The sequence below is a fragment of the Chiloscyllium plagiosum genome, unplaced genomic scaffold (assembly GCF_037043375.1).
Source record: "Chiloscyllium plagiosum isolate Xiang-an unplaced genomic scaffold, Cpla_swu_hap1 HiC_scaffold_22, whole genome shotgun sequence".
In the NCBI taxonomy this organism is placed as follows: domain Eukaryota; kingdom Metazoa; phylum Chordata; class Chondrichthyes; order Orectolobiformes; family Hemiscylliidae; genus Chiloscyllium; species Chiloscyllium plagiosum.
Genome location: NW_028270160.1, coordinates 51,371,317 through 51,395,395, shown reverse-complemented (window position 1 = coordinate 51,395,395; position 24,079 = coordinate 51,371,317). Strand labels below are relative to the sequence as shown.

Genomic DNA, 24,079 nt, shown 5'->3' with positions numbered 1-24,079 from the left:
TATGGATTCAAAAAGTTACATGGATGGGATAGGTATTGGCGATATGGACCAAACGCAGATTAATTGTGAAAATTGAGTGGCATGGACAAATTGCAGTGAAGGGCCTGTGTCCATGCTGTAAACCTCTCTTGCTATTTCTAAGCAATCTATGCCTTTTGAGTAACAGTTAAGCCTCTCGCTCAGTCTTGATTGTTTTAGTTTGTCCAGCACCAAGATCAGACTGACTGACCTAGAATTATTTGGCCAGTCGTTCACACCCATTTTGAAAAGCACACTGTTCACTGACCTCCAATCTTCCAATAGCTCATCTGAATTGAGTGAGCTTTTGAAATTGACCCTCAGAGCCTCCATCGGTTAGGCACTGGCTTCCGTTAAGAGATGAAGATGGAATGACTATAGACGCTAGTCTATGTGAATTTATTTACAGTTCTGATGACCTACATCTGTTGGCCCCCTTCCATGTTGGGAGCTCCTATTTTAGCATCCAAAAGTAGCTCCACATATAGTTGTCCTCATACATGATTATGCCTTTTACCACAACAATGAACACAGTGGACTGCACTAAAGAACAAGTAGGATGGGGAGGACTATGGCATCACCCAATCTGATACCTGTGTCCTTCAACACTCAATACTAAACTATTCTTTGTAGTGGGCACTGAAATACTGATAAAATGCCAACCTTCAAGTACAAATGAGATATTAAAACAAACGAGTAGATCTCAATATAATTAATTTGCACAGCACAAGGCAAATAACCAGAAAGCAAATGTCTGTCACATTATGTCTTTTGTGTGTGCATATCTGTATATTAATGGAATTATTGCAGTATTGTTAGTACAGCGTTATTCAAAGAAAATATCCTTTTAAAACTGTAGTGTTCTTACACAGACTGTGCACCTTTTCTCTAATATAGAACATAAATTAAAGCTTCAACATGCAGCAGTTTCAATTTGAAGATAACCTTAAGCATGGCATTCACTGTATTCTTTGTTTGTTGCTGGAGTAATTGTTCAAACTCAAGCGTTGTTGAATAAATGATCTTTTGAACTTGAAGATGAAGGATTTACGTTTAAAAGGTCATATTTCTGAGAAAGTCCAATCTCTCCTTCACCCCAATTAAAAATCAGGAAGTCCTAATTAATTGTGTTTCCATCTAAGTACTAGAAATCCAAATTGATACATATTTATTTTATTATTTCTTGTTTTGTTTCTTATTTACTACTTTATACAGTCAAGAATTGTAATGTCGAACTTTTATTTCTTTATTTTTCTACTTTTTACCTAAGATTTTGTACCAAGGTACCTTGTACCCATGATGGTGCTGTGAATGGCGACATTGTAAATCTTTCACTGTACTTCTGTATCCTTGCGCTTGAGTACACGTGACAATAAACTCAATTCTAACTTCAAATCAAACATGGCCTGTCTAATTCCAGTGATCTGGGAGGATGGTTCTAAATTCAGATTGGAGTATTACATGTTGTAAAATGTTCCCATGTCATAAAACAGGAAATTAGCAAAGCAACACAAGTTGAATGTGATCACACAGCAGCACATGGTGTATTGAAGAGGAGCTTACTTTTCACTGTGGCAGTCCTGGTACAGTTGTACAGGATGGCAAGCTCACCAAACACCTTGCCTGGTCCCATGGTGCACAGCTTCACTCCTTCTTTTGTCACTTCAACCTTGCCGTCTAGAGAAAAAGACAAAGCACACTGTTGCTTCCTGCTTTAAGTTTAATACAATTCAACTGTTTCAAATGTAAATGTAACATACACAAGGGCAAATTTCCCAATTATTCAATCCCACTTGGAATGTATTACAAAATACAAAACCTCACACAATCCCTACAGTGTGGAAACAGGCTACACGGCCCCATCATCCCTCTGAAGAGTAACCCACCCAGACCCATTCCCCAATATTAACCCTGGACTAATGCACTGAGTCTACACATCCCTGAACACTATGGGCAATTTAGCATGGCCAATTCACCTAGCCTGCACATCTTTGGACTGTGGGAGAAAACCAGAGCTTTCAGAGGAAATGCACGCAGACACGGGGAGAATGTGCTAACTGCACACAGACAGTCGCCCGAGGCTGGAATCAAACCTGTGTCTTTGGCTCGGTGAGGCAGCAGCGCTAACCATTGACCCACTGTGCTGCCCCAACCTATCACATGTTTCTCTGTCCAGTCTCCTGTGGGTGCAACATTGACCCTCTATTCGGTTCATACATTCCATATAAATTTGCAAGCATTTATTGCAGGCACTTATTATTATACACATAAAAGTGCCAGGACACATTTCATAGCTACAATATTGAGTCCTCAGAAAAACAAACTGAAAACTATACAAAAAAATCGGAACATAATTTAAAGTTGCTATTTTCACAAAAGCACAAAGAAGGTTTTATATAAACAAATAATCATTCACTGGTCTCTTTATAATTAGTTATGTAACCAAAATAGCATCACTGCAGATGGTTCTTTACTTATTTCTGTTCAAATTTATCTTTTGAAAATAGGCAAACAGCAGATAATTTCATAACAGCAGCAATTGACAAAAGAGTTATTTGACACTTAAGTTTTATAATTTAAGTATTGTTATGGACTAGGCCACACCACTCAAAACATTCTTAAGCATGCAGCCCAGGTCATAACTTTACAATTTGTTTCAGGAAGTGTACAGTGAAAATTACCTGGAGTAAGTTAGTGAGGTTGGCTAGCAGGTTTTAAAACAGACAAAAATGTATTCACCAAATTACACAATGAAACACAAAGAACAGAATAAAGAAGCCTACAGAACTCAGTCTATCAAAGCTAGACTTAATTATGCTATTCCAAATATATACAACAGTCCCACAAAGCAAACCCCCTTAAAACACAGTTTTAAAAAAATGGAACAGATGCTTATAGGTTGAAGTTAGAAGGGCAGAAAGTGAGAGAACCTGTCCATACAATCTACTGCTGAACTCTCTATAAGTAAAGGGGAAGCAGTGGTATAGTGGTAATGTCACTGCACTTGTATCCTAGATACCCCCCAGGACATAGGCTTGAATCCCACCATGGGTGATGGTAAAATAGGAATTCAATAAAATTCTGGAACATAAAAAACTTAGTCGAATGGCAACCATTACCGATTGTTGTAAGAACACATCTGGTTCACTAAGATCCTTTGGAAAGGGCAATCTGCCATCCTTACCGACATGCGACTCCACACCTGCAATGTGGTCAAAGAATAACTGTCCTCTTGGCACAGAGGGGTGGGTAATAAATGCTGACTGAGCCAGCAACATTCATCACCCACAATAAATGTTTTAAAAACTCACCACAGTAACTTCTCACAAGCCATTGTGTCCTTTCTTCCAACATATTATGCCGATAATTAGAGATGATGTGAGCAAAATAATGACATGTTCGGGTTTAGGGTAACTTCCTGGGTTTTTGTACTCAATACCTTTTCATATGGTATGCTATGTTGCCTTCCAGGTGCTAGGGTCAGGGAAATCTTGGATCGAGTCTACAGAATTCGTAAGGGGGAGGGAGAGCAGCCAGAAGTCGTGGTACACATCGGGACCAATGACAAAGCTAGGAAAGAGGAAGAGGACCTAAAAAGTGAATATAGGGAGTTAGCTTGGAAGTTAAAAGACAGGATGAGCAGAATAGTAGTCATATGATTGCTACTGGTGCCGCAGGCTAGTGAAGCTAGGAACGGAGAGCGTATGCATCTGAACATGCAGGACCAGTTTTGGTGTGAGGGCTTAAGATACGTGGATCATTGGGATACCTTCTGGGGAAGGTGGGACCTGTACAAGGATGATGGGTTGCACCTGAACTGAAGGTGCAACAACATCCTGGACAGGAGGTTTGCTAGAACTCGTTGCAAGGGTTTAAACTAATTTTGCAGGGGAATAGGAACCAGAGCTACAAATCAGAGGATGGGGTAGCTGTGAACAGGCAGATACAGCATGCTGTGGGAGTCTGTGAGGAAGGATACACAGTTGATAAGGTAAAGTGGAAGTCAGGATGATGGATTGAAGTGTGTCTATTTTAACATAAGAAGTGTCAGGAATAAGGGTGATGAAAGTCAAGCAGGAATCAGTACTTGTAGCTACGATGTTGTGGTCGTTATGGAGACTTGGATATCACAGTATTAAGAATGGTTGTTGCATGTTCCAGGGTTCAGATGCTTCCAAAGGAATAGGGAGAGGGTAAAAGAGGTGGGAGAGGTGGCATTGCTAATCAGGGACAGTATAACAGCTGCAGAAAGGGAGGTTGTCAAGGAGGGCTTGTCTACTGAGTCATTATGGGTGGAGGTCAGAAACAGAAAAGGAACAGTCACTTTATTGGTAGTTTTCTATTGACGCCCCCACCCCCCACCCCAATAGCAACAGATGAGCAAATTGGAAGGCAGATTTTGGAAAGGTGCAAAGTAACAGGGTTGTTGTCATGGGTGAAGTCAACTTTTCTAATATTGATTGGAACCTCCTAGTTTGGATGGAGCAGACTTTGTCAGATGTGTCCAGGAAGGATTGCTGACACAATATGTAGATAAGCCAAGACATTGGTTCAGCCGCATTTAGAATACTGTGTACAGTTCTGGTCGCCACATTAGCAAAAGGATGTGGACGTTTTGGAGAGGGTGCAGAGAAGGTTTACGAGGATTTTGCCTGGTATGGAAGCTGCTAGCTATGAAGAGAGGTTGAGTAGGTTAGGTTTATTTTCACGAGAAAAAAGGAGATTGAGGGGGGACCTGATTGAGGTTTACAAAATCATGAAGGGGAAAGACAGGGTGGATAGAGACAAGCTTTTTCCCCCAGGGTGAAGGATTCAATAACCAGAGGTCATGCTTTCAAGGTGACAGGTGGAAAATTTAAGGGGGGTACACGCAGCAAATACTTCACACAGAGTGTGGTGGGCGTTTGGAACACATTGCCAGCAGAGGTAGTAGAGGCAGGCACGGTAAATTCATTTAAGATGCATCTGGACAGATGCATGAGTAGATGGGGAGGAGAGGGATACAAATGCTTAGGAATTGACTGTCAGGTTTAAACAGTACATTTGGATCAGCTCAGGCTTGAAAGGCTGAAGGGCCTGTTCCTGGGCTGTAAATTTTCTTTGTTCTTTGTTCTTTCTTTGTTCTAACTAGAGGGGAGGCCATATTGGATTTGGTGCTTGGCAACGAACCAGGTCAGGTATCAAATCTCACAGTGGGAGAGCATTTCGGTGATAGTGATCACAACTCCCTGACCTTTACTATAGTCATGGAGAGGGATAGGAGTAGAAAGTATGAGAAAGTATTTAATTGGAGGAGAGGGAATCATGGTGCTATTAGACAGGAGCTGTGGAGCATAAATTGGAAACTGATATTCTCAGGGAAATGCATGACAGAAATGTGGAGGTTGTTTAGGGAGCATTTGCTGCAAGCGCTGGATAGGTTTGAAGCAAGGAAGGGATGGTAGGGTGAAAGAACCTTGGATGACAAGAGATGTGGAACATCTAGTCAAGAGGAAGAAGAAAGCTTAATTAAGGTTGAGGAAGCCAGGATCAGCCAGGGCTCCAGAAGATTACAAGGTAGTGAGAAAGGAACTGAAGAATGGACTTGGGAGAGCTGGAAGGATGCATGAAAAGGGCTTAGTGGGTTGGATTAAGGAAAATCCCAAAGTGTTCTACACTTATGTGAGGAACAAAAGGATGACCAGAGTGAGGGTAAGGCCAATCAGAGATAGTGGAGGGAACTTGTGCCTGGAGTCAGAGGAAATAGGGGAGGTCCTTAATGAATACTTTGCTTCAGTATTCACCAGTGAGACGGAGCTTGTCGTTTGTGAGGACAGTGTGAAACAGCCTGATATGCTTGAACAGGTTGATGTTAACAAGGAGGATGTGCTGGAAATTCTGAAAAACAATTAAGTCTCTTGGGCCAAGCAGGATGTACCCAGGGTTACTAATGGAAACAAGGGAAGAGATTGCTGCAGCTTTGGTGATGAGGTTTGCATCCTCACTGCCCACTGGAGTAGTACTAAATGATTAGAGGATGGCAAATGTTATTTCCTTGTTCAAGAATGGAAATAGGAATAATCCTGGGAATTACAGACCAGTCAGTCATACATCAGTGGTGGGCAAATTACTGGAGAATATTCTTAGAGACAGGATTTATGATTATTTGGTTTGATTAGACTTAGTCAGCATGGCTGGCTCATTCAGAAAGTAAGGAGGCATGGGATACAGGGAAAGCTGGCTGTCTGAATACAGAATTGGCTGGCACAGAGAAGACAGAACGTGTTAGTTGATGAAAAGTATTCAGCCTGGAGCTTGGTGACCAGTGGTGTTCCGCAGGGATCAGTTCTGGGACCTTTGCACTTTGTGATTTGCATAGAATACTCGGATGAGGTAGTGGAAGGCTAGGTTAGTAGGTTTCCCGATGACACAAAGGTTGTTGGAATTGTGGATAGTGTGGAGGGCTGTTGTGGTTACAACGAGACATTGACAGAATGCAGAACTGGGCTGTGAAGCCGCAGATGGAATTCAACCTGGAAAAGTGTGAAGTGGTTCATTTTGGAAGTCGAATTTGAATGCAGAATACATGGTTAAATGTAGGATTCTTGGGAGTGTGGAGGAACAGAGGGATCTTGGGGTCCACATCCATAGATCCCTGAAGGTTGCCACTGAAGTTGATAGGGTTGTTAAAAAGGCATATGGTGAGTTGGCTTTCATTAGCAGGGGATTGAGTTTAAGAGTCACAAGATTATGCTGCAGCTCTATGAAGCCCCAGTTAGACCACACTTGGAATATTGTCTTCAGTTCTGGTCACCTCATTATAGGAATGATGTGGAAGCTTTAGAGACGATGCAGAGGAGATTTATCAGGATGTGCCTGGACTGAAGGGTAGGTCTTATAAAGAAATGTTGAGGGAGCTAGGGCTTTGCTCATTGGAGTGAAGAAGGATGAGCGGTGACTTGATAGAAATGTACAAGATGATGAGAGGCATTGATAGAGTGGACAGCCAGAAACCTTTTCCCCAAGGCAGAAATGGCTATCACAAGGGAGCATAATCTTAAAGTGATTGGAGGAAGATTTAGGAGGGATGTCAGATATAGGTTCTTTACACAGAGTGTGGTGGGTGTGTGGAATGCACTGTCAGCAGTGGTAGTAGAGTCAGATACATTAGGGACATTTAAGCCACATTTTGATAGGCACATAGATGATAATAATAAAATGAAGGACATGAAGGCTGGTTTGATCTTAGAGTAGGATAAAAGATTGGAACAACATTGAGGGCTGAAGGGCCTGTCCTGTTCTATGTTATAAAGCTCAAGATTTTATTTTCTTCATTAACTACTTGGCAAAGATTGGACATCCCCAGATCTCTCCAGTATTGACCTGTTTCTCAAATACATCATTTAACTTGCAACATCTTTCCTCACCCTTCTGACCAAAATGTACCTTCTCTCACTTCTCCGCAATGAATTTCATCTTGTGTTCCCCCCCCCCACCTCCTGTGGGCGGCACAGTGGTTAGCACTACTGCCTCACAGCGCCAGAGACCTAGGTTCAATTCCTGCCTCAGGCAACTGACTGTGTGGAGTTTGCACTTTCTCCCAGTGTCTGCATGGGTTTCCTCCGGGTGCTCCGATTTCCTCCCACAGTCCAAAAATGTGCAGGTCAGGTGGATTGGCCAGGCTAAATTGCCTGTAGTGTTAGGTGCAGCGGTAAATGTAGAGGAATGGGTCTGAGTGGATTGCGCTTCGGTGGGTCAGTGTGGACATGTTGGGCTAAAGGACCTGTTTCCACACTGTAAGTAATCTAATCTAATCCTTCCCATAAACTACCTAGATACTCTTAAAGTCTATTGTTATTACCTTTCTCACAGTTTCAGACTTTGTATTATCTAGAGATTTAAAATACAGTAGCCCCACCTACAGGGTGATGGTTATTTCCTTTAATGAGTGTGCTATCTGCAACCTGCTAGAAGTCTCTTCCAGCTTACATTGCACCATGTAAAAGACCTACCACTGTAGCCACAAACCATGAATAGGTGTGAACCCCTTCATTTAAATGGAGAAATGTACCTTCCCAGCAGCCTCCTGGTTCCCTATAATATGTTTGCGCCGCGGTAAAGCCTGGGTAACTGAAACCACAGAGACCGGACCCGTGAATATGGGGGTCGCCCTGTATAGCCCTGCATCTTCCAATCCAAGTCATAAAATTGTATCAAAAACAACAGGATCCCAGGACTGAACCATAGAGAACACCACTTCATTTTTGAAAAACAGCCATTCTCAACAACCTTACTGTTGATACCTTAACAATTTGCTTTCCACTGTACTCCTAATCTTCTCAGCCCATGGGCTTCAATTGCTGCATAGTTGTACTTCAAAAAACTTTTGAAAGTCAATACACACAACATTAGACCGTACTGCCCCAAACCACTCTGTCAGGTAGCTCATCAAAATCCACGATCAAGTTAATCAAACACAATTTGCTGTCACCAAATTCATTTGGCTTTCCTCCATTACTCCATAACTGCCAAGTGGCTGCTAATTTTCTTCTTATGTCTTTGGCTGTCAATTTTTCCTGAAACTTGTTAATTTTCATCTAAATGGTGCCTGGTCTTATTTGAATTTAACATGCAACAGAAGCATTCTTTGCCTTCATGGGGAAGGACAATGACAGCCAAATAGGTGAAAAAAGACTGCATGTGTATTTTATTTTGACGTGTGGCAGACACTGGTTTCTGATTGGTAGCTTCGAAGGACAAAGTCAGGGTGACAGGTATAATGTTTGTTTGGGAGTTTTAGCATTTCTGTTCTGAGTTGTAATGAATCAGCACTAAACATGATGAGGTTAAAATATAACACACACTTTGCGACACATTTCAAATCCTGAGTGATACTTATAAATCGGATTGACAGTCAATTTTCCATGGTGTGTGAAGTGACAGATCCAAGAGGTTTAATGATATAGATACAAGATTCAAATGCATTCACAAACTCATCCCTGCCAGCCCTTTTATATGGTGCAATGTAAGCTAGAAGAGACTGCAGGTTTTGATAGCACACGCATTAAAGGAAATAACCATCACTATAGCTCAAAGCTTTACTGTTCAATTTGAACATAAATTGCAGTAAGAAACTAATGCAACTTTACTCAACATTTTCTCCTTTTTTTAAGTTGATCCCTGCACTGAGTAAGGCCCTCGCCTCTTAAACATTCTACAGTGTCCTGGACATGCCCTATATCTTATCAGGATATACCAGATCTGAAAGTTATGATTACCAGGAAGGATTGAGCTGAATAGAATTAGTTTTTCAGAGAATAGTTGAGACTCTGAGGTGATGGAACAGAGATCTTCACTAATGATAAAATGCTTGTTGAGAAGATGCTTTTACAGAGGACACAACCAATTGAATTTGCTCTTTCTGTGCTGTAATCACATTGTGTTTCTATGTTTCCTCTTTTACAGCGTCCAGTGCTAGGGCTCAGGAAAACAGGATAATCACTAATAAATCCAACAGAGTACAGATCCTTAGAAAATAGGTGACGGGTTTAGGTAGAGGATCTGGATTGGCACAGGCTTGGGAGGGCCGAAGGGCCTATTCCTGTGCTGCAATTTTCTTTGTTCTCTGTTAGCAGGAAGTTTAGAAGCACGGTGTTTATTCAGTGTGGTTGAAAGATGAGCTCACAGGAAGCAGCTCAGTTGGATGGCATAGATGCCTTAAGGGGAAGATAGGCAAGTAAATGAGGAAAAAAGTAGAACTTACTATTGGTAGGGTTCAATGGAAAGGAGTGCAAGGTGAGCATGTTCAACATAAACAATGGTTGTGGGACCAAATGATCGGTTGATGCTCGATTATACGCTGTAATTCTAAAAGTTGCAACTGCATTAATTAAAAACGCAATTCAATATTGAATGGATAGAGGTTTCTTTTTAAAAAAATGTACTTATCCAACATTCATCCATATGCAAACATTATCCAGCCTTACATGATTCAGATTTCAGGTTATTTTCACAGGGCATTTGGACTCAGGTCATTACAGAATCAGTTTCAGATGAAACCGGTGCCGATGGAGTTTCGATTCTAGAAAGATGAGTTTTCCCAAGTGACAAGTTAAAAATATGAAGCTACACCATGTCAAGTGTAATGGTTTCAACGCATCATTGGATGCACTGATACCAGTCATGGCAACTGTAGGTGATGCGTGACTGGACTGTCAGAGAGTAGTTGGATACATTGTCAGTACATCCAACTCCCAGGTCATAAAAAATGCTAAAGTAAAATTCAATGCTCACAAACTACTCTCAGGGAGGTGTGTCAAAGTAAACTTGGAGTGGAGATGATATTGCAGCAATGTGGATCTGACTCACTGACTTATACTCCTGCCAAGTGCAGGAAAAGAGGAAAAGTATCCACCATAGAAACTCACTAGAACCTCCTCCGTGGCCAGGCATCTGCATTTTTAGCTCATATCCTTGTTACCATCCCTATTGGAGATTCCAGACTGAAATCAGGCTTGATAGATCTTTTGTTTTGCATTTTAGTTAAAATGGTGCTCACCACTGAAATATAGTCACACAAAGTTAGTGTTTTTTTTAAAAAACAACAGAACAGAAATTAATTACATAAAAACTGGAAACAAAAAAAAGCAAGCTATCCGGATATAGAAGATTACTTTAAAAATCTTAAAATAGATAGAAAAACAAAGCTTTTAACCTACTTTCCAACACAATTCACTGTAGAAACTCAGTCAGGAGAACTCAGACAGACTAGTGAAAAGGGCAGACAAATGGTACAGCCATATTAAATATATAACTGAAGTGAAGCACTTTGGAAGAAACAACATGCAGTGGGAATGTCATCTCAAAATGGTAATTCTGAGATTAAAAGCAGAGACATCTGATGGTCCATGCTTAATGTGATAAGAAAATATTGATTTCATGATTAATAAGGAAAGGGGGGCATTTGGAGATGCCAAATCTTCACAAATCACTGCTCAGGCCTCAGTACTACATTTTAAGAAGGATGTCAAGGTTTGTAGCTCAGGTTGAGGTTTAGGGTGTAGGTTTGCTCGCTGAGCTGTAGGTTTGATATCCAGATGTTTCATTACCTGACTAGGTAACATCATCCTTCACTTGGAGGTCGCCAGTGAAGATGTTACCTAGCCAGGTAATGAAACGTCCGGATATCAAACCTACAGCTCAGCGAGCAAACCTACACCCTAAAGGATGTCAAGAAGCAGGAGAGGGTACAATCAAAACTGCAAAGAGTTTCGATAGAGCAAAAAGGGAGAAACTGCTTCTTTAAATAACTAGGTTGAGAAGCAGAGGTCATCAATTTAAAACATTTGGTAAAAGGTAAATTTAAATGTACTTCCAGAAAACTCCCCTTCAGGGTTAAGGGGAGAAAAGTTTGACATGGAACTAAATTGGAAAACTTTTCCAGAGAACTGACACAGAGGCAATGGGACAAATGGTCTCATGCTACACTAACAGATTCCATGATTGATTGCTGTGTCTGGATGGCTATGATGATAGGTCTTCATTCAAAGATCTAAGGGGAGGTTAGAGAGGGTTACCTCAGGCCATTCATTGAACTCTTTGAGGAGGTATTTTTAAAAATGAATTGAAGAATATCTCATTGAGATTCGCTTGTCAACACATTTAGCTGGGGAATACCATCTAACCTGAGGAGGCCTATGAAAAACAGAGCAACCCAATGTCACTAAATGCCATGGGGCTTCAACACGTTTCCTGAGGATGGAAGACCCATCAAATGTTCAGAAATTTTCAGCAAACGCAAATGAGAATGCAATCCAAAATTAACCATATTACATTTTCTCATTCCCATCAACTGGTTATCCAAATCCAATTATTTAGAAAAACTCTTTTTACTGAATTTGAATCACAAAGTTTGTCATTTGACAGGGCTATTGCATCTTGAATAGTATTGTTTCTTAATTCTATACAAACCACAAAGTCTCAGAACTTAGGCAATTAGCAACATTAGGACAGTGGAAATGTGAACCTTTGGGAAATTGAACTGAGCTGAGCTGAATTGGTTAGTTACAGCAAGTCAAAAGACTGACATTGTTAGCGTGACTCATCACTGCAGAATCTTCTAGAATGCTTGTGCACGCTCTGAGAGTTTACAATTTTTCAAAAGCTGTCTTACTTTTCTTGGATCTTTGTAAAAGATCAGAATTTCTTTTGGTCTCAGTTACCATAAATACCTGTCAGCTCCTATTGTATAACTTCACTTTAAAATAAATACTTTATCAGCTGAGTTTTTTTTTGCTTTGAATGCCATAGTTGTTACATTAATAATGCTGCTTCATCTCTTACTCCAGTTTTCATATGTAAAGCAAAGGAAACGAGAATAAACTAAAGCAGAAAAATGTGGCAGTGGAAAAGCGAAGTGACCTAGTTCGTGTACCATGGTACAGCATTCATTATTCGGCTTATTCAATTTTCTGGTCTGAAGTGGGAGAACATAGCGGATATAAGGCAAGGAAATGAATTCGACATATCACAGCAGTCATCATTGTAGTGTTCAGGAACTGATACACTATTACCATCGTCTACATTGCATTCTCAGTAAGTCATGAACACTTTGACATATCTTCCTTTGATATCTAGACCTCAACCAACATCATTTAAAAAAAAATCAAATCCAGTTATCTGCTCAGTAATTCCTTGCTGTTTGTGGGAATTTGCTGCATTCACATTGGCTGCTATGTTTCCTACAATACACCGTAAAAGTACGGCATTGAGTGGAAAGCACTCTAGGATATTCCAGTTCTTCAATGTTTTTCAGCAGAACATTGCTTTAAGATCAGTCCACTTCCTGGTAAACCAAGATAGTGCACCCGTTAAAGCCTCAGCAATGAATGTACACATTGATTATATCACTACACCATTTACTTCTATGTTCATATGGCGGACTAGGTTTATATCTAACTTACATTGTGAATTATCTAGCCATTGTTAGAATTAGATAAATAGTAAAAAAAAATTTGAAAAACCCAAAATCTAAACAATTTGGTAACTAAGCAAGGAGTTCCACTGATTCAACTGGTGCAATTTTAACTAGATACATGGTCAATTCCTCCTGTTAAATATTATTCAGGAGATTAACATAGGAAGAAAAAAGAATGGGGCAATGATAGTTATTCTGACACCATTACACTTTTTTTACCCTTACTGCCTTCTCAATTAAATTTCATCCCTTTCACCAAGCACACATTATCTCATTAATACACTCACACATGTTCAACATTCAAGATCAATGTTCCCAATATTAAAACAAAATGCAGTTGTGTTGAACAGTCATTAATTCTTCAGATGTGATCTTTGCCAAAAAAAAAAGTAGAATAGTTTTAAAATCATGGATTAATTGTCAACAGGGCCAAGATAGAAAAACCAGAAAAAACAAACAAAACATAGAGAAGATTTTAGCAATTAATCAAAAATTGTCTAACATGAGGACATTGGCATGAGACATAAAACAGTGCGCACTTAAACTAAGGACATCTCAGCCTGGATTTGTGTTTCTGGATCAGCAGTGCAGAGTCAGCAAGACATTCAGTTCTCCAAACACACCCTGGGAGAAAGTGCTGAGGACACGATGTTTTTCAGTCCAAGGTAGCTGAGGTTTCTGGGAGCTGGGCCAGGCAACTGAAGTGAAGCAAGTACAGAAGCTGCCAGGTAAGGATGCCAGCAAAGTGAAAGCCTTTGCTTGGTGTACCAGTGTGGTGTTGAAGTATAAAAGGTAGGCAATATAATAAAAGCATCCCAAAACTCTGCTCACTGCCCATCTCCCACAATCTATCCATTGTCCCCATAACCGTAACCTCTCAAACTCCATACTAACATGTCCCAGAACCCAAGCCCCAGTGTCCTTTATTGATTCTATTTCAACTTAGTTCCATCTCATGCCAGCCCATCACTAATCCTTGACTCACATCTACCAGCCAACTCATCAAATCTCCCATATTGGTACACCTTAGAACCATATAAAGATTAAAGAAAATAAAGTATCTATTGTTTCACTATGTTTAAAAAATTCATAAAACCCCTTATTGATTATATATACATTTCTTCAATTACAAAATGTTCTGTAACAACAAACATTTTATTCAAGTAATCCCTTGTCAAGCAAACATCGAAATGCGTGGACTCAGTTTAAGGCGTCTACAACCACTTGAAGCCGCGAAATAACATTATATTAATGAAAAGACATAAAATCAGTCATTCAGCGCATTAATCTCATAACAGCTTATCTCACCTGACAGAGTGAGACAGCAAACACTTTTTTTTAAAGCATCCCATTTTTTTTCAAATGGAGAGACATTTAAATTGATGCTAGATGCCTTGTATAATTGTGATTTTGATGTTATTATTTCACAGGTATCTTATGATCTCATCAGCAATATGAGGTCGGTCCAACACCAAAAAGCTGCAATCTTCACATAGGCTACTAGGGCACCTATTACATGCATTTATTCTCATCTGTTCAACCATTGTTCCGGACATCCACAAAAGCTTCTCCAGGGAATTTGATTTTACCAATGTGATATAATGAATCTCCATGCTTTTACCATTGGCCAGTGGCAAATGTACAATTGATCGCTTGAAATCAGCTTTATATCAGCTTCATTTTGCCAAAGGACCATTCCACTTGGTCACTCAACATGCCTCGCACAATCAGCTCTGTGTTGGCATGTTTTACTTTCCCCTGCACCATCATTTCCACACACATTCTTTGATCCCAAGCATCGACTAACAGTATAAATAAAACATGCATTTCTGAGCTGGAAAAAAATCAAGGACAACTGTTGATGCAAATCTCGCAATTTGTAGATGAAAGGGACATTAACTTTAATGCCAGGTATAGCCAAAAGCATGAATTTTATTCCTAAATGTTAGATTGTTTTATACACTAGATTTACTTACACTACGTGATCTATGATACTCTGAATTGTAATCACTTGCAATGCAGGAACTATAGGAGCCAAAGTTCACACAGCAGGAATTAAATGGTAATGAGCCAGATAATCCCTTTTTAGTGTTGATTGAGAAGTAAATATTGACCATCTGCTCACCAGACAAAATGTCCTGAATTTTCATCAAAAGCTTGACATTGATTTTTTTTACATCCCTCTGGTAGCAGCTGGGGCTTCAATTTAACATCTCATCCTCTGCCAGTGTAGCACTCCTTCAGTACTGCATTGTGACTGCCAACTGAGAATCTGGAGTTTGGTATGAACGGAGAACCTGTTGGATTAGAGGCAGAAGAGCTGCCTCAGAGCTAGGATATATGTGAGCGCATTCTGTGCAGTAAGATGGAAAATAATGCTGAGCTTAACTCTGGAAAATTATGAAGGCAAATCAATCTGACTAATATTGGTGCAGGAGCTACACATTTCTTGGATGGCTGATCAAAACAAAGATCAAAATATTTACAAAACTGGTAAAAGTTCGATGATATCTACAAAGGCAAGCCATCAAACAAATTTACTTGCTTGATCTATTTAACTGAAATGCTGAATCTTTGAGGTAAGCTTTACATATAATTAATTTGAGGTATATTTTCAAGTTTGGTATGCTTGCCTTTATTGAGGATGGGATTGAGAGGTCATTTCAGGCTGTATAGGACATTGGTTCGGCCACTTTTGGAATACTGCATCTAATTCGGGTCTCCCTGCTATAGGAAAGGTGTTGTGAAACTCAAAAGGGTTTAGAAAAAAATTGCAAGCATGTTGCCAGGGTTGGAAAGTTCGACCCATAGGAAGTGACTGAATAGGCTGGGGCAATTTTCCCTGGAGCATGAGATGCTCAGAGGTGACCTTAAGGTGGCTCAGTGGTTAACACTGCTGCCTCACAGCGTCAGAGACCTGGGTTTGATTCCAGCCTCGGGCAACCGTCTGTGTGGAATTTGCACATTCTCCCCGTGTCTGCATGGGTTTCCTCAGAGTGCTCCAGTTTCCTCCCACAGTCCAAAGATGTGCAGATTAGGTGGATTGACCATGTTAAATTATCCAAGTGTTCAGGGATGTGTAGGTTAGGTACATTAATCTGGGATAAATGTAGAGTAATAGGATAGGGGAATGGGTCTGGGTGGGCTACTCTTTGGAGGGTCAGTGTGGACTTGTTGGGCCAAATTGCCTGTTTCCAAACTGTAGGGATTCTATGATTCTTATAGAGGATTTTAAAATCATGAGGAACACAGATTGGGTGAATAGCCAAAGTCTTTTAACTGGGGTAGTGGAGTCTAAAACTAGAGGGCATAGGTTTAGCTTGAGAGGGGAAAGATATTAAAGGGACCTAGGGGGCAATGTTTTCATAAAGAAGGTGGTGTGTGTCTGGAATGGGCTGCCAGAGGAAGTGGTGGAGGCTGGTACAATTACGACATTTAAAAGGTATCTGGATGGGTATATGAATAGGAAGGGTTTAGAAAGATATACCATATACAGGCAAATGGGACTAAATTAATTTAAGATATCCGGTCGGCGTGAAAGAGTTGGACCAAAGGGTCTGTTTCTGTGCTGTACAACTCTATGACTCCAAGTTAAAAATTCAAACTTAGTCAGCGTCTAGATCGGGTAGCTGAATTGCTTTGCCAAACTTAAATCTGTCAAAAATCCAGTTTCTAAGATTCTAGAAACAAAATACATGGGGGATGGAATGTTCCCAGACCATGAATGACATGGATAATGGTGTGCAAGTTGAATCATGTGAAATCAACTTCAAGGATTTTTCCACCATCGAGACCAAACAATCCCATTGCACAAAACCAAGTGTTCAATGGCAAGACGAGATTCTCACTAGCAAGGAGTGAGAGTCCTCCTTGCATGCATTAGCTTCCTCATTATTACTTCATCTTGCCTCATTGATGTACAGTTTCTCATTCTCCCATCCACTGGATAGGAAATAGATGGTGACACATCCCGATACAAGAGTCAGTGTGGTGGCTTGGTGACTCCAGTTCACCGCTTGGGCCTCTGAACCTCATCAGTCAGCAATATCTCAGGGCACGTGCCATGAGCAGCGACCAAGCACACCCCACCATTAGGTAGGCCCTCCAGCTCCTTGTTGGCAAAGCAAGGTGCCAATTGGCCTTTGTCCAACATGCCCAGGGCAATTAAAACAAACCATACAGGGTAGCTACAAACTGCCAACACTTGACTGGGTGCAAGGCTGGACTTCAAAAATAACACCAGCACCAGGAATCCTGGGAGAGAATAGGATGAGTGGGATGCCATATTGATATGGTGCACAGATGATTGGGTAACTTTGGGAAGGCAGCACAAAAAAACCTGCTAGGGTCCAAGAGTAACCTTGCATGAAACCTGCCAAAAAAGACAGTTGATTTCTGATTAAGATTCAGTCCATCCTCTCATCATTAACAAAATGCTGGAATTTAGCATGGGAAATGGTATTCAGATGGAGCTGCGTACCTTAACAATCAATATCCTAAATTCTTCAGACCAAAATTCAAACAAAAGCATTTAGATAGTACCGTTCACAACATCATCAGGCATTGCACGTATTTGGTTGAAACATTTCAACGAATGACACAAACTGAAAATTTTTGACATCATAACTAAGTAATGGCTGAATGGCCAGTGACAACATTGGGAGCTATCAAACATGAGAAAAGGTTAGTTTTCTGAGAAATATTTAGTTAAGAGGAACATACAGACAAGAAAGCCTTTACTGGGAAACAGTTCCAAGGTGATTTTAAATACACACTATAATATGAATCTGTGCTGCTCTCGGGAACTAGTTTGGACAACCTGAAGAGTTCTGCCTGACTGAGTATTGTAAGTAATTACTCTCCAAGTCCTTGAAATACTTACCAGAGGAATCAGTTCCTGAATAATACAGAAAAGTTCAGTTGCAATGTTTTGAAAAAAATACAAGTGCAATTCCTTACATTTTTTTTCTGAATTTCAATTCTTCTCATCAAAAATCAAAGGAATAGTTTGCATTTATACAGCACTTTTCACAACTCCAGAGCATCTAAAAATACTGTACATCCAATATCCATGAAATGTAATCACTGTTGTAATAAATGAAACTCAGAGCCAATTTGTGGACAGTAAAATGGCAAAGATCAGATAATCTGCTTATTTTTAAATATGTTGTCAGAAACCTAGGTATTTGACAGGGCACCAGGAGAATCCCCATTTCCTCTTCAAAATGTTTCTTTGAATAAACTGGCCTTTCAACTTTGTACATTCTAAATGATGTCACATTCCACCCATAAATATTAAACCACACACACAAATTGTCAACCTTGCCAATATCTGAAGAGAAATTCAATGGAGTCACTGATGGATTGGACAAATTAAAACTGATGGGCATCAGTCTACATTTCTCAGGAAAAACAATACCTCCAATAAAATTGAAAGTGTTATTGACTTAGCACAGAGAATTACTGATGGGAGCAGGGTCAGTCATGAATGGTGGCTAAGAGATTACAGCTCAGATATCTTTGTTTATCTGCCTAAAAATGAAATTGGAGATTACACTGCGAGACAATTAGCAGGACACTGAGGAGCACAGCAATACCAGAGGTGATCAGCCTAGTGAGGAATCCGAAACCTCTGGAGAATATTTGCAGAGGTGAGGCTGAACAAGGCTAAACTGTCCTAGGGCTGAATCATCATCCAATTGTCCACAATTTTATTTTGATATAACTTACTTTTTATAAGAGTTATATGAAAGAAAAGTTAAGGAGATAATCAAAACTCAGATAGAAGATCGGGCAGTTATCTTACACTGATTACACTGTATTATCAACAGTAATATTACATTGCAAGGATCAAATCTAACAGTAAACTCACACCATATAATGACACATGATTTTAATCAATTTTGCAATTTTCTCTTCAGCTAGGTATGTAATGGTATTTTTTAAAAAAGCATTTAAGCTGAACCATCTCTCTTGTATATATCCCATTAAATGGCAGTCCCAATCTATAAAGCATTCAAATCTACTATGTTTAAGTAATGGTCTGGACTGCTGTTAAAAGTATACTGCAGAGTGTTTTAGCTGTGTCAATTTAAAGGTTCAGGGCTCTTAGTTGTCAGTTTGTATATTCAGATTAACATCAATCTGATAAAAGCACTGCAAGTGCTTTGATGACCAATCACACTAAATTGGTAAATGCTGAACTTGTTAAAGGAAATGTGCCTTGCATGCTTGTGTTTCATGCTCTTCATGGCCACACAAGCAGAAGAAAGTCACTCCATGCATTGTGGTCTATTTGGTATGTTGCCATATTAATAAATACAAACATACAAAATCATTTCTACCCTGGTTGGGAATAGCAGCAGGCTATTCAGGCCTTGAACATAACTGGTCCACCATTCAGATAGATTGTGACTAATCTGCAGCTCAAAAAATAGTTTGCATAGCACCTTTCAGGAGTTGTATAATTCAATTTCAAATGTAACAAAGTCTTTCTAAGTGTAGTCACTGCTGGAATCGAAGAAACGCAACAGTTAATTTGCAAACAGTCAGCTCCTCCAAACAGAAATGTAATAAAGACCAGATCATTTGCTTCTCTAATGCAAAATGTGGTGTAATCTTGGCCAGTTCCATTTGAGCAAACAGCAGATTTCAAGCAGAGTAAATTTGATTAAATGGGGAGGAAGTGATCTTTTCATAAAGATTTTTCTGTCTTTTGGCACTCTTTAGTAAATTGTACTCAAATGAGGGATATGGACACAGGAAATGGTCAACCATGATCTAGAACAACAGGGAAGCCTCGAAAAAGTGATTCACCTCTTCCTGTTTCCTGATATAACTTGACTTATCGTTCTTTGATCTGAAACACAATGTCCTTACCCAACAACAAAAGCTATCAATCTCAATCCAGAATATTTGCTTCTCACAGCATTCACAGTGTATTGTGGCAGAGTTTCATGAGCTTTTAAATGAAAAAGCACTTTCATATTTTACTTCCTAGCAATGTTATGGACTAGACCAAAACCCATCAAAATATGTTAAGAATATTGGGTCTACACTAACTTTTGCTTATTTCAAAAGGTAAGTGTCAGCCATTGCATTCCAGATGCAATTCAATTGGTCAAACTACCAGATTTGAAGGAAAATACTCTTATTTCATACTCCACAGCTCAAACACAATGAAAGAAGCAATTGGAATAACAACTCAACTGGAAAATTGAACAGAACAATACAATCCTAATGAGCAACTGTTCCAGCACAGTGACATCCCACAAACACAGCTCTGGCAAAGGCAATGTCAGTAAGATAGATTACCTCCCAGGCAACTGTCCAATCCAAGAAGAAAAGAACATCAAGAGATAACTCTGATGGAGAAGGTGGCAGGGAGAGATGCATTGCAGCTTCCAAACCCATCTTCAAGATTCCAGCAGCAACTGCTACTGAACTAAAACTGAAAATCCTAGTTCTGTGGGAATCTGAACCCACCCATTCAGGCTGCTTCTATTGTTCCGACCTTTAAAAAAAAACTAAACCTCAAGGTCTCACAAGCTGTTTATTTTGGGCTTTGAAGCAGACCACTCTGATCTTACCCTTTCTTCATAAAACAAGACAATTACATATCTTAAAGCCATACTATCATCACAATGATTTGCCAATTAAATTAATGATATCGTGTGGTATATGTCTGAATAATCCAAGCTAATTGATGAGTTACAGACTTTGCTTTCTGAATGATATCATTTGGCAATCTTTGTGACCATTGACAACAGCAGTGTACATAAACCCAATTGGACAGAGGCTAAGATTCTAAAGATTTTACGTTATCAATTCATTTTATTCTGGCCATTTAGAAATCATAACAGTTTTAAACCAGTGTGTACATTTGCTCACTGAGCTGAAAAGTTTATGCTTGAAAATACGTTTCATCACCATACTAGGTAACATCATCAGTGACTTTCCACTGAAGCACCGGTGTTAGTGACCCACATTCTATATATGTGTTTCGGTTTTCCTTGGGTTGGTGATATCATTTGCTGTGGTGATGTCATTTCCTGCTCTTTTTCTCAGAGGGTGGTAAATGGGGTCCAAGTCGATGTGTTTCCTGATAGAGTTCAATTGGAATGCCATGCTTCTAGGAATTCTCATGCATTCTAAATCATGATGCAAAGCAAAAAAAAATTGCTTGAAATATACTAAAAAACCTCCATGATATTACTCAGACTTGGAGGTTCCTGTATTGCTGTTCAAGTTGGCAGCAGCAGGGTAGGTAGCAGGGTCCTGAGCCCATTCACTCCTGATTACCAGGTCATCTGCATCTTCTGTTCCTCCATTTCTTTTCTTTCTTTCATCTTTTTCTTATTTGTATCACCAGCACTGAATGAGGAAGGTGGCTTCGACAGGGTCCAGAGCGAGACTCAGGGCAGCAGCGCCATTGTGAGCCTGGAGTGGGACTCTGGTGGTGGTGGCAAGTGATAGTGAGCCCTGAATGGGAGTCTGACAGCAGTAATGAGATAGAGTGAAGTCCTGTTGATTGGGGGTGACAAGGCATCAGTAACATTGGGGTTTCAGAGCGGGAATCCTGTTGGGAGCGGGGGAGCAGATGAAGAAAAAAGTTATATTGTTTTTTTATATAGTTCTTTAAAATGGCATTGGACCGTGATGACAATTGAAGCTTTTCACTCCATAACAATAAATCATCATTCAATATATTCAAAGCAGGCTACAGGGTTGATGGATTGAATGTGCATGTTGCTGAAAATATTTCAAAAGTGAGAAACTTGTGCTTACAGCCATTTAGAGAAGTATTTTTTGCTTAACTCGAGTTAATTAGGCAATTATTGTGTGATTGGCATGTCACACGTGCCAACCTCCCTGATATTTATCCCACTGGAAATCAATGTGGGCAGATAGTACAAGGAGTAAAATGTCTGTTCCATTGAAATACTGCTCAGGCTCCACTTATAGAATGCCTTCCATAAGTAGTGGGAGACTAAGGACCAGTAGATGTTGGCACGTCAAGGACTGAAGTACAGGACTGGAATGGAGGAAACTCAACAAATGTTTGGCACTCACTGATCTAAGAGACCATCAAGGAGAGTTTTGAAAAGCTTGGTGTCACGGTGGATAAGATTTCAGTGGTGGTAGTGAAATGGTGATGGAGATGGGTGATGCTTGTGAGCAGAATCCACATAATCATTCAAAATTTGCCCTACGTCTTACAAGCTCTGCTCATGCACATCCATCGAATCCCTACATTGTGGAAGCAGGCCATTTGGCCCATTGAGTCCAGACTGGTCCTCCAAAGAGCATCCCAACCAAACCCATCGCCTACACAATTCCTGCATTCCCCATGGCTAATCCACCTCGCCTGCACATCCCTGGACATTGTTGGTAATTTAGCACAACCAATCCAACTAATCTGCACATCTTTAGACTGTGGGAGGAAACCGGAGCACCCTGGAGCAAGCCTACACAGACATGGGGAGAATGTGCAAACTCCGCACAGATAGTCACCCGAATCGAACCCGGATCCCTGGCACTGTGAGGCTGCAGGGCTAACCACTGAGCCACTGTGCCAGCCTATTAAGTTGTGATAAATACAAAACTTGTAAAATTAAAAGGAAATCATCCCAGTTGTTTCTATTGAAGGATATAAATATTTAAATCAGTATTTCCTATGTTTTTTGAATATGCTCCCAGCTGAGCATTCTTGCACTTTTTGTGTGGAAAGGTCTTTGCAAGTAGTGGTATTGTCCCTATTTCTGGGTAAGCTGAACAGGGTGATGAAAAGAAAACATATTATCAACATGCTGTGTGGTAACCATGGAACCAACAGTTGTTGTAATAAATATTTATCTGCACCTGTAAACCACATTAATATAACACAGTTCAATCTCCCAAATGAATTACAAAGTTAAAATTATATATAATTAGGTTAATCTACATCCTTAAATTTCATAACTACAGCAATACTGAATCAACATGAGCAAGTTATGCATTATCAGTCGGCACATCAACAAGTTTTGTTGTTATATTTCTTAAAGCTGGATGCATAATTTATCAAAAAAAAGCTTGAATCAGCTTTGCTCAAAAAAGATGTTTTATGATCAGACCTGCCTCATGCTCATCTCCAGAAGGAGCAGGCAAGGGGTGATGTCCCAAGACAGATAGCCAGCAGCAGCTGGGGGAGTGGGTGAGAGGAACAGCCTGAGAAAGGAGGCCAGCAGTACCTGGGGGAGTGGGTGAGAGGAACAGCCTGAGAAAGGAGGCCAGCAGTACCTGGGGGAGTGGGTGAGAGGAACAGCCTGAGATAGGCAGCCAGCAGCACCTGGGGGAGTGGGTGAGAGGAACAGCCTGAGAAAGGAGGCCAGCAGCACCTGGGGGAGTGGGTGAGAGGAACAGCCTGAGAAAGGAGGCCAGCAGCACCTGGGGGAGTGGGTGAGAGGAACAGCCTGAGAAAGGAGGCCAGCAGCACCTGGGGGAGTGGGTGAGAAGAACAGCCTGAGAAAGGAGGCCAGCAGCACCTGGGGGAGTGGGTGAGAAGAACAGCCTGAGATAGGCAGCCAGCAGCACCTGGGGAAGTGGGTGAGAGGAACAGCCTGAGATAGGCAGCCAGCAGCACCTGGGGGAGTGGGTGAGAGGAACAGCCTGAGATAGGCAGCCAGCAGCACCTGGGGGAGTGGGTGAGAGGAACAGCCTGAGAAAGGAGGCCAGCAGCACCTGGGGGAGTGGGTGAGAGGAACAGCCTGAGAAAGGAGGCCAGCAGCACCTGGGGGAGTGGGTGAGAGGAACAGCCTGAGAAAGGAGGCCAGCAGTACCTGGGGGAGTGGGTGAGAGGAACAGCCTAAGAAAGGAGGCCAGCAGTACCTGGGGGAGTGGGTGAGAGGAACAGCCTGAGATAGGAGGCCAGCAGCACCTGGGGGAGCTGACAAGGAAAATATTCCAGAAGTGGCCATTTGTCCAATTCTGTCTGTGGTTTCATAGGGGACTGACTTTGATAATCAAATGTGTTGTCACAGTAGTTTTTTTTATTTATCTTTAATAACTTGGCCTACTTTAGTAATTGGAAGGTTTTATAAGGAGAAGAAGGGTTCCCAATAGGAAGAA

The 24,079-nt window shown here is 40.7% G+C and overlaps 1 protein-coding gene across 2 annotated transcripts in view; it reads right to left on the bottom strand.

Moving 5' to 3' along the window:
- The window catches only part of prkg1b (protein kinase cGMP-dependent 1b), a 750,557-nt gene that overhangs the window by 511,511 nt on the left and 214,967 nt on the right, over window positions 1-24,079 (bottom strand). For both annotated transcript variants that reach the window (XM_087999056.1, XM_087999057.1), the window contains exon 3: window positions 1,582-1,695. In XM_087999056.1, coding sequence (XP_087855182.1) covers window positions 1,582-1,695 — 114 coding nt within the window. The remainder of the gene's footprint in view (window positions 1-1,581; window positions 1,696-24,079) is intronic.